The 12,388-nt window shown below is 41.7% G+C and overlaps 1 protein-coding gene across 4 annotated transcripts in view; it reads left to right on the forward strand.

The window, feature by feature from the left end:
- The window catches only part of LOC126145599 (suppressor of lurcher protein 1-like), a 579,327-nt gene that overhangs the window by 354,477 nt on the left and 212,462 nt on the right, over nucleotides 1–12,388 (forward strand). For all 4 annotated transcript variants that reach the window (XM_049915569.1, XM_049915568.1, XM_049915571.1 and 1 more), the window contains one exon: nucleotides 1,881–2,104. In XM_049915569.1, coding sequence (XP_049771526.1) covers nucleotides 1,881–2,104 — 224 coding nt within the window. The remainder of the gene's footprint in view (nucleotides 1–1,880; nucleotides 2,105–12,388) is intronic.

A 12,388-nucleotide genomic window follows, 5' to 3' on the forward strand; every position in this document is an offset into this window, starting at 1 on the left:
TTGGCACCAAGGCAGAAGCGACTCTCATCGCTGAAGACGACACGTCTCCATTCGTCCCTCCATTCACGCCTGTCGCGACACCACTGGAGGTGGGCTGCGCGATGTTGGGGCGTGAGCGGAAGACGGCCTAACGGTGTGCGGGACCGTAGCCCAGCTTCATGGAGACGGTTGCGAATGGTCTTCGCCGATACCCCAGGAGCAACAGTGTCCCTAATTTGCTGGGAAGTGGCGGTGCGGTCCCCTACGGCACTGCGTAGGATCCTACGGTCTTGGCGTGCGTCCGTGCGTCGCTGCGGTCCGGTCCCAGGTCGACGGGCACGTGCACCTTCCGCCGACCACTGGCGACAACATCGATGTACTGTGGAGACCTCACGCCCCACGTGTTGAGCAATTCGGCGGTACGTCTACCCGGCCTCCCGCATGCCCACTATACGCCCTCGCTCAAAGTCCGTCAACTGCACATACGGTTCACGTCCACGCTGTCGCGGCATGCTACCAGTGTTAAAGACTGCGATGGAGCTCCGTATGCCACGGCAAACTGGCTGACACTGACGGCGGCGGTGCACAAATGCTGCGCAGCTAGCGCCATTCGACGGCCAACACCGCGGTTCCTGGTGTGTCCGCTGTGCCGTGCGTGTGATCATTGCTTGTACAGCACTCTCGCAGTGTCCGGAGCAAGTATGGTGGGTCTGACACACTGGTGTCAATGTGTTCTTTTTTCCATTTCCAGGAGTGTAGCTACAGTCTAGTAATACAACTCTTAAAATAATAGCCTATATAGGGATAATGCTATAGAATGGTTGCAGTCGTTATAAAATCCTAAATTTTTTCTTTGCCTTAGTTGGTGAGCTGCACGCTACTTTTTATGTGACTGCCTCTTCTTCCTTCAGCAGTCAGTACAGGTTTAGTCAACGCATATGTGCTCCGATTCCGACCAGATAGAAGTGTTTCTCTCTCACAGTCCTACATGAGACAGCGTTAACGAGTTTAGTGCATGTGTGTTGTATTCAGATGCTCTCACACTTATCACATGGAGGTGTTCCAGTCAATGGCTCGTGCTACAACCGCCGAGCTGAGCTAGCGTTGTATAATGAACACAGTGCACCGTAGTTGAGTCTAGGTGTCTTTGTAGCAGAATATGGATGTCTACCTGTAGTTAGGCTCTATGCACGAATGACCTCTGCACTATGTATGTGTTCACACTGTGTTGAGATAAGGGAGGGCAAGCCGATATATTCAGTATACTTGTGTCCTGTGTAGGTTATTCTCACACTAGAATGTGGAGATATTACTGTCGCTGGGTCCGTAGAAACGTGCTGATGTAAGGGAACATACGACATGCTCAGTTCATATGCATTAGGTACAGGCTTTCTCGTGGCGACCACATGGAGATATTCTTCTCGCTAGGCACTGCTGCATGTTTTGAGCAGAAAGAACGCATGATGACACGTACAATAAACATAAATTACGTCCAGGTGACGGTGCAACGACCACATGAATGACCTCTGTCACGGGCTACTGCTGCACGTGCTGCAGTGAGAGAGCAGACGGTGATGTATCAAGTATGTGTGTATTAGGTGTAGATGTTCTTGCAGTGACTGTTTGGACATCTCCCCGTCACTGCCTCCACTGTAATCACAGGGGTCAGTATGACGTATCGAGTACATTTGCCTTTACTGAAATTGTTCTCACGATGGTCAGATGGAGGGTTTCTGCCACTACGCCCTTTTGTTCGTGATGATGTTAGCATGCACACGATGAGGTGCGTCGTGTGCAGGTGTTCTCGTGGTGGCCTCATGAAAGAATTCCTGCCCCTTACCGCTCGTGCAGTGGTTAGATAGCATACGCTGACGTATTCAATGCGAGTGTGTTATGTGCAGGTGTTCTCGTGGAGACCACGTGGAGGTGTTCCTGTCGCTGGGCCCAGCTGCTCGTGCTGAGGTGAGCGAGCGCACGGTGGCGTCTGGCGTGCTGTGTGGCGGACTGCGAGACGTGCCTACCACTCTATACAGCCAGGGCCCGGCCCTGGTCCTCGCCATGCACTCCGACTCCTCACCAGGAAACAACTCTGGCTTTCTGGGACGCTTCCGATTCCTCGACAGGCGTAAGTTAACATTTGTCTTCTTTATATTCATCAGTATTTCGATTTCTTTCACACTTCTTCCAACTCTCTCTAGAATTTGATCTCTTCACAGCTTCTACAGTCAACGCCATCGCTATTTTATTCAATTCACTTATATCATCTACCTCTCTAGTAACATTTTGGTGTCCATAATCTCATCTTCATAACTCTTTCATATCTCCACGCTTACTATATTTAATTTTGCAATAATTTACTCACTATTCTTAATTTCGTTTGCTGCTTCCAACTTCACCTATATCCGCTTCGTCTAAGCAGCTAATAATTCCACAATTATTTTAGTAACAATGCTACTGTCACGTTTAAGTGGTGCTGGTGAAATTGATCAATTGCAGAGAAAAATACATAAGCTTAAAACAGCAGTCTATTTCATAATATCTCATGTACCACAATTATAGTCCCTCACGTTGATAATTGATTGTATACAGGATGTGAAATTTGACATCCAAGTTAATTAAGTGCCCATCAACACCTCTCTGTATCTGCGAGGCTTATAACAGTGACTGTGTCCGGCTTACAACGAAGTGTGCTCACATGCACACATTCGGAATGTAAAACAAGCATCGAGTCTGTTTCTCCTCATCTCTTAATCAGTACATGTCACCAGCTTTTTACCGACCTGAAAATTTCGGTGTACTTGTGTTGCAATGTCCCGTGCTTTATCAAAGTCGCCTACATTTCACCCCCGTGCTTATATAAAAATTTTCGTACTTTTCTGTTCTGCTTAAAACGCTGTCTTCCACCGCGTTATGTTGGCTTCTATATAGTATCACAATTCTACATTCTACATAGTTGATTTATGGAAAAATTTGATACATAATATTTTAGGATTCGTGTTCCTAACTCTATACTTTCTTCGCCGCGTCGCTAGGTGGATGGCAGGCCCAACGTCTCGGTCAAGAAATATCCCCGGTACTCGTTTGATAGCAGGCTCGTGGGCCCAGAGCCGTCCTGGAACGACTGGAACGAACACAATACAACTTAATTAAAAACTACGTTCACGTGAAAGAATTTAGACTGCTCTAGTTACTGAAACTATTCTTCTAACCCAGTTGCTCTCATCTGTTCGTCGACATTGAATTATGTCCTTAAGCTATTCCAAGTTTCATCAAAGACGCTCTTGCGATGGGTGCCCATATGGGCCCAGTTTCACTGCAGAAAATGTTCTAGTGATAATAACTTGACACAGTACCACCTATACCAGGCAGCGCTAGAGACGTCATTCTTCTTATATCCAAATCAGAAATACGGACAAATTATCATGAACTCCGAAAAGGATGGAAGTACGCTGCAGTACACTCTACATTCATTCATGTTAGCTACTTACAAGAAACTGTAATTCTTAAAACAGGGCTTTGCCTTTCGGAAAGAAACGGTGCCTCGTGAGGTGCAAATAAGGAAATCGTAATATTACGAGACCTCACAGCAAAAAGTGACAAAACAGTAGTTACATACTTGAAGCACGACATAAATATTTTTGCGTGTTTACTTTCATACGGTAGTAATTACAGCTGACGTTACTTTACAGAGTTATCCTCCAGGTAAAATAATTTTTCGAAGTTCATGAATTAGCATGATCACTTTTGTATTTAATGTCCCATTTTGGGATTACCACTATCATCACCCAAATTATTCAGGAAAATGTATGTAGTTGTTGTGAAACTATAATACGTCATACAAAACACAGTTCACAAAGTAAAATAATAATAAAGATATGTTGTTGGTGGTACAGTGCTAAAACCATTGTGGTGGCCTTCAGATTGTAACTAAAGTCATACCTGTTACGTAATATGAAAACAGCGATTCTTTAAAATGAATTTTTGTGCCCATAGTTGGACGACGAAAATATGGGTTTCTACTCAATATGCTAATGTCCTCTTTTATAAAATTTGCTTAAAATCTGTTCATAGCTTTCAACGGTTCAAATCGAAAAAGTCTTTCTTTAGACTTCCAATTAATCCCACACCAAACAACTCCACTCAGAATAATGATCACTTACAGACACCTTTGTTGGAAGAACACTCTCTCATTAAAATTTTAAGTTATCTGTTGTTACCAGGTTTGTTCATTAAAATACAGTCTGTTAAAACGTATTTCGTAATTTGGTATCCATTACAGAACATTATTTTTCCATGTAATTATAGGTCGAAAACGGTGGTGTCAGCTACCAAAAACAACAGTCAGAAATACGACTACATATTTAGCAATTTATTAATTTTCAGGCAAACGAAAATTCACAGAAAGAGCCAGCGTTTCTAAATGTTAATTCAACGTAGCGCGTTTCGGTGCAACGTCGATGTCAGTACCGAAATTCATGCTGGCAAATAATGATCGATATTTTTCTTTCTACGTCACCATTGACCCTGCAGGTATTCGCAGTCCGTGTAATTTAGTGGTTTATTTCTTACAGAATATTAACATAATGCCAGATATCGGCACTATGCCACATAAAAATGTACAAGGGTGCATATCACACATTTTCCGCAGACCACCGTCATTTATCAGATTTTTGCTGACCGTCTGTCTGCTCACACCAGCGCGTAATAGTAAAATTGAGCTTTGGCGTAAGGTGCCAAATTAACGGAGCTCTCTCACATGTTTATGCAAATTTTACACTTATTTAAATCATTCTGAACGTCGTACTACTTGCAATAGAACCAAATATTAAATAAATAATGTGGGTTTTCATCATGAAAATAAAGAAATTTATTGAAACTTCCTGGCAGATTAAAACTGTGTGGCCGACCGAGACTCGAACTCGGGACCTTTGCATTTCGCGGGCAAGTGCTCTACCATCTGAGCTACCGGAGCACGACTCACGCCCGGTAGTTATGACAGCCATTGCTTCTCAGGGCTTTATTTTCGTCCCAATTTATTTTTCAGTTGTTTATCATAAGTGTAACCTAATTTCTTAATAACTTACTGTAAGCAGGAAATAAGTATTAATACAAGTAACACATGCATCTTCTCCGATTACCTAGTCACATACAGTAGACGAATTTTGCATGCAGATGAAATTCGTGGATGAATTTTGAAGTGTATTACATGTGGATGCTTGAATAAAAAATTAGATACTTTTTTTTTCGAGATAAAAGCATTTTGTATTCTTCTTTGTTTATTGCAAACAAACATGAAAACATAAATTGGTTATATAAACACACATACGCACATATTCTGAATGCTAATGCCTTGTCCAGGCAACCCCTCTTCTCTATCACTGTCTGTTCGTTTCAGTTCCGTCTAATTGTTACCTCCTATCCCCTTCTTGTTGTCTTCCGAATACTTCATCTCATGCCGTCCTTTATCTTTCTTTCCCAACACTTTCCCTTCAAGAATATTGATGATAATGGTCTTGTATCTGATGATATGTTCAATAAATATTATTTTCCTCGTTTCCATTTCCTTTAGTGGTCCTGACTTTCTTTGACTATCCTTAATACTTAGATGGTGGTTTTTCTTACCTTCCATCTCTCTCCTGTCATTTTTTGCCATATCCACATTTCTGCCCTTGAAACTGATTCCTTTCCAGTTCACCCAGAGTCCAACGTTTCCTTCGATAAAGCGTTGTACTCCATGAATGTCATTTTGCAAAAGGTTTTCTCACATCGGTAACCAGATCTATGGCGGTTGAAGAAGCAAAGAACAATTATTAGCCACAAATGCCTTTCGTGTAAGTGCAGACTTTTTTCTCACTTCCATTAAGCATATTTTGTCCTCTGTAATTATACTACCTACATAAAAGAACTATAATACTGGTCAGTTCTGACGACATCAATTTTATATTGGTTTTACTTTGCTGTAACATTTTCTCTTACTGCCATTACTTTTGTTTCCAGTCTGTTCACATTGCTAATGCCTTTCTTATTTTAAGGGTGTCCGATAGGACCTGAAACAGTCTATTTATTTTTTTTTTTTGGAGTCCACAACTATCACGATGTCATGAGCAAATCTAACAGTGTGTCCTGTCACAGTTTGCTTTCATAGCATACATTTCCCCTTTCCTTGTTCTTGTCATGAGTGTGGACTTTATCACCTGACAAGAACTACGATTACCTTGTCACGTACAGGCGCTGCATTTCGCATGCAGATGAGCAGCAGGCGCTGCATGTAGACGCCACTGCGAAGCACAGTTCGCGTGTTTCGAACTGCACTGCGGGTAGCCGTCAGACCCAGGCGGCAGTAACATCGCAGGCGCGACCCGTCTTATGCGTGTGTGCGCTTCTGTGTGCCTGTGTGTGAGTGTGTGTGTGTGTGTGCGTGTGCGTGTATGTGTGTGTGTGTGTGCGAGCGAGATGCATGCGCGAGAAGGTGTTGGCGATCACGCTGTCCGAAACACGCATTTGAACGCTCATTGCGCTACACGGTTACGGCAGCTGCTGTCTCTTCCCGCTAAAAAAGTTCACTTACGATTCGCTTTGTTTCATACGTAGAAACCGCTGTAAACGCTTTCTAATGATACAAAACTCGTAACTATGTGTTCCTTTTCTTTGTATGTGCCGCAGGTACGGTAATGGACGTTTTTATTGTTTTCTCGACACTCATGTAATACATCTTTCGCGGGCTTTAATAATTAATGAGTGCCCTTTTGGAATTCACTACTGAAGACTTGCCAAAACTGGATTCTCAGTGTACACAAGTAATCTTTCCACATCTACAACAACATCTGTACTATGGAAGCCATTACACAGTGTTCTGCGGAGGATCTGTTTCGTACAAGCACCAATCATCTCGTTTCCTCTCCCCATCCGTACTTCACGAAAGTATTAATTGTAGGAAATAACAGGTTCCTTGACAAATTTTTGAACGTCGGCTCTTGAAACTTTGTGAGGTTCTCTGTCTTGTTCCATACCTAACAATACTACCACTTGCAAAGTAGTTTAGAAATCAGATTAATAATGTTGCTAACGCAGCATATGTTCGCTTTATCGGGCAACAACAAAGTTATTGACTGTGGATGGTATCGTCAGAATGTAAATAATGAAGTCACTGTAAAACAGTCATTAATTTTGGCACGTATCTTGAATGTATTCCCACGTAGATTTCGTCGAAGTTGTTATGTCTCATCTTGTTGACTCTAGGGTGATTCCACTTTGACTGCTAGGAGGTTCAGATCTGTATTTTAGCAATATTCGAAGACCTAACAAATGCGTTTTTCAGGAAATTCTTAATGATCAATCAATCCCAGATCAGAACAATGGTATGGTAGAAATAATTTTTGACTTTGTGTTCACGATCCACATTTCTCTTAAACTTCTTGTAAATTGGTATATACTACTTCTTAATTGTCACATCATCAAGAAAACAGTTTTGTATCAATCTTCATATATTTAATTTCCACTTTAACCAAACACAAGACTTGACTGATCTTTTACAAAGCGAAATAACAACTTAGCTTCTGCAAAGTGAAACAAAGACTGCGCTGAGCGCATTCGCACCAAAACGGTTACAAGTAAGTCAAAGATTATGACAGTCTCACAGAAATGAATACACACAAGAACCATATCATTGTAATATATCGATACATCGGAGTACCTATACATTAATAAAACCAAAAGTGAATATTGTCACAAACATATGTCTGTTGCTTCGCTGAAAAGTAGTACGATATTACTGGTATCGAGAACTGAGGTTGGAGTGCCGTAATGTTCACGTAAATAAAGAACCATTACACATACCACTCCTTAGGAAATCTTACTTACACACTTTTTCAGAGCTTCTTATTGATTGCCACCAGATCGCTGCTACTTTCTGTCTTCGATTTCATAGTCGATTTTGTGCCATTTCGAAATATCTTGTGACAGTAAATCTCGAACTAGGTACACATTCGGTTTTTGATTCGGCATACAGTAGGAATCTGACAGAAAAATATTTCAGAGGGAGCATAGTTGATTTCTTGAGAAATAGAAAATTTAAACTGTAAGATGCCAACTGAGCTAACAAGCCTTTTGGGTGTTATAATGATCTGCACCAGTTGGAGCAACCGAGACCCGGTTATCTCCATATGAACCCAATTTCAGAAATGAATCCATCGCACAACAGATTGAACCAAGTGACTAGAGTGGCTGTCGTAAATCAGTTACAGGCGTTGTTTCTTACAGACTGCATTAAAAGTTTAATAAATTACGAATACTGAATTATAAGTCTTGGCCCAATGTAGCTTGAGTTTATTACAGTTGCTCTTCATAATCACAAACATGAACAAGAAAGTAATGATTACAAACTAACTTGAGCAATAAATTACAAAGTCAAACGTACTACCAATCATGAACATTTCAGTAAACTTAAACCAGAGATGAGTTGGTTGGGAGATGTGTTCAAGGGCAGATCATTCCAGAAAAGAGCATAACCATGTCAGGGTGTGCAGATTGACTTAAGATATCCGTATGCAAATGACAAAATCTGCTCGTTAATGGATGAGCCCTCGAATCCTTCACCAGGTGTTAAATCACATAACCTAATAAGGCATACAAGCAGCAGGACGAAAAACACCTAACTGCTTACTATCTTTGTTTGCCTAGAGTGCTAGGTAATCTCACCATAGGTGATGATTCCAAGAGTTGAGCTTTACAGATGGCGGAGTGTGGTGCCAACTGTCAGCCACCATTATGTGTGGGAGACTGGCTTGTGCCACGTTTCCCAAGTCTGAATGTCTGCCTTTTCCCATCTATAAGCCCCAGACCTATTCATCTGCATCTCCATTCAGAGCGTCCAAAAAATTTTCCCCACCCTCTGCACAAAACACATGCCAAACAATACTCCACCATGAGAAGGCTCCACTCAAAAATGTTTGGTGAGATTTTAAAAATATATAATAAGAATTAATGAGCTGCCTTATGGCGTAGTGAAATATACAATTCTGAGGAAACCGAGCTCCAAGCAGTTACTTACTACATATGTTTTTACTCACCCAACGGACTGAAGAAAATGGCTCTCTGAACTATCATGTTCAGGTATATTTTTACATCACCCTGTCAGCTACCATCCTCGCTTCGGAGCGAGAGAATTGCTCACATCAGGTGGACTGGAATCTGGATGTCGCAATTCTCCCATACAAGAGGAGAAGAAAAAAAATTTAATTATAAACAGCAGCCAATTTCCCAAGAGAAAACAGAGATAAATATCTCCCGGAGAAAAGCGTTACCAGCCAAAAATAACATTCCACCGAGTTGTTCTGTTAGTAAAGATACCAGCTTGCAAAAATTATTTATCCTGCACAGGCTGAGCGCATGAACAGTTCGTTGTACTTCCATTTTTAGGCAGAATCTGTGGCCGCCTAGCATGCTGGTGCTATTTGTGTAGGTATGACCACTCGTGCCCCACTGGTGTCGAACATGACAAGAGAGGGACCCAGACACACCTACTTGACGATCAGTGTCTGCCTCACTGCTCTTATTCAGATGGGCCTGGTCCTCAGAAGCCACCCCTTACGGAATCCTGTGGGCTGGCCAACAGAGACCCCTGCCCCATCCCGCCGTGATGGCCATCCTAGACTTTATCAGATCCTTATAGCACAGCATGCAGGTAACTGCGAAGACAGAGGGAAATTCAGACATGCGTTAGTGACTCGATCTTTGCTGTCACGAAAATCACCCATATTATCAGCACCAATAATTCATAAATCGGAAGGAACATGATAGAGAGTACGATAAAGTCAATACATACCAATGATGTAGGAGACATGTCAGGCCATCATTTGGCTGACGTGTTTCAAAATGCTTAAGACAGAACACTGGAACTCTTCGCATAGTGAATGTGCTTAGGACCTCCAGTGGAAGAAAATGGACTTTTGGTACCATACGTATGATTTTATACTTTCTGGAAACAAAGCATAACCTCATATCAAATTAATAGCAAGAAGAGTGTAAAAAGGAAATTTTACCTCTTTTTAGTTTTACTAAAGCAAATAATGTAGTTATTGAATTAAAGAATAATTACAGAATTTTGTCGAACTGTCCTTTTGTGACCCTGTGCGTTTATATGCTTTTTGTCCTCGAAGCTTTAAGTTTTTCAATAGTACTGAAATCGCTGGTATCATAATGAAACTTTAGTGTCCTAGTAGCATAGAAATAAGTTACATCTACATCTATATATACATGGATACTCTGCAAATCACATTTAAGGGCCTGGCAGAGGGTTCATTGAACCACCTCATCATCATCATCATCATCATCATTGAAGACTGATTATGCCTTTCAGCGTTCAGTCTGTAGCATAGCCCCCTTATAAAATTCCTCCAAGATCACCTATTCAGTGCTAACATTGGTGCCTCTTCTAATGTTAAACCTATTACTTCAAAATCATTCTTAACCGAATCCAGGTACCTTCTCCTTCGTCTGCCCTGACTCCTCCTACCCTCTACTGCCGAACCCATGAGTCTCTTGGGTAACCTTGCTTCTCCCATGCGTGTAACATGACCCCACCATCTAAGCCTGTTCGCCCTCACTGCTACATCTATAGAGTTCATTCCCAGTTTTTCTTTGATTTCCTCTTTGTGGACACCCTCCTGCCATTGTTCCCATCTACTAGTACCTGCAATCATCCTAGGTACTTTCATATCCGTAACCTCAACCTTCTTGATTAGGTAACCTGAATCCACCCAGCTTTCGCTCCCATACAACAAAGTTGGTCGAAAGACTGAACGGTGCACAGATAACTTGGTCTTGGTACTGACTTCCTTCTTGCAGAAGACAGTAGATCGTAGCTGAGCGCTCACTGCATTAGCTTTGCTACACCTCGCTTCCAGTTCTTTCACTATGTTGCCATCCTGTGAGAATATGCATCCTAAGTACTTGAAACCGTCCACCTGTTCTAACTTTGTTCCTCCTATTTGGCACTTAATCCGTTTCTCTTTCTTTCCCACTGACATTACTTTCGTTCTGGAGATGCTAATCTTCATACCATAGTCCTTACATTTCTGATCTAGCTCTGAAATATTACTTTGCAAACTTTCAACCGAATCTGCCATCACAATTGAGTCATCCGCATATGCAAGACTGCTTATTTGTGTTCACATATCTTAATCTCACCCAGCCAGTCTATTGTTTTCAACATATGATCCATAAATAATATGAACAACATTGGAGACAGGTTGCAGCCTTGCTTAGCCCTGAAACTACTCTGAACCATGAACTCAATTTACCGTCAACTCTAACTGCTGCCTGACTATCCAAGTAAAGACCTTTAGTTGCTTGCAGAAGTTTGCCTCCTATTCCATAGTCTCGTAGAACAGACAATAACTTCCTCCTAGGAACCCGGTCATATGCCTTTTCTAGATCTATAAAGCATAGATACAATTCCCTGTTCCACTCATAAAACTTCTCCATTATTTGCCGCAAGCTAAAGATCTGGTCCTGACAACCTCTAAGAGGCCTAAACCCACACTGATTTTCATCCAATTGGTCCTCAACTAATACACGCACTTTCCTTTCAACAATACCTGAGAAGATTTTACCCACAACGCTGATTAAAGAGATACCTCTGTCGTTGTTACGATCTTTTCTGTTTCCATGTTTAAAGATTGGTGTGATTACTGCTTTTGTCCAGTCTTATGGAACCTGTCCCGACTCCCAGACCATTTCAATTATCCTGTGTAGCCATTTAAGTCCTGACATTCCACTGTATTTGATGAGTTCCGACTTAATTTCATCCACCCTAGTTGCTTTATTGCACTGCAATCTATTGACCATTTTCTCCACTTCCTCAAATGTGATCCTAATTCCACCGTCATTCCTATCCCATTGTACCTCGAAATCTGAAACATTACTGATAGTACTTTCACTTACATGGAGCAACTCTTCAAAATATTCCCTCCATCTGCCCAAGGAATTCACAGGATTCACCAGCAGTTTTCCTGACCTGTCCAAAATACTTGTCATTTCCTTCTTACCTCCCTTTCGAAGACTCCTAATTACACTCCAGAATGGTTTTCCAGCAGCTTGACCCATAGTCTCCAACCTGTTTCCAAAGTCTTCCCAACATTTCTTCTTGGATGCTGCAATTATCTGTTTGGCTTTGTTTCTTTCTTCAACATAACTTTCCCTGTCTACCTGAGTTCTAGTATGTAGCCATTTTTGATATGCCTTCTTTTTCCTTTTACAGGCTGCCTTGACTGTGTCATTCCACCAAGCTGTTTGCTTCATCCTACTTTTACACACTACTGTTCCAAGACATTCTTTAGCCACTTCTAGTACTGTGTCCCTGTACCTTGTCCATTCCTTTTCCAATGACTGTAATTGACTACATTCAACT

The sequence above is a fragment of the Schistocerca cancellata genome, chromosome 2 (assembly GCF_023864275.1).
Source record: "Schistocerca cancellata isolate TAMUIC-IGC-003103 chromosome 2, iqSchCanc2.1, whole genome shotgun sequence".
NCBI classification, from domain to species: Eukaryota; Metazoa; Arthropoda; class Insecta; order Orthoptera; family Acrididae; genus Schistocerca; species Schistocerca cancellata.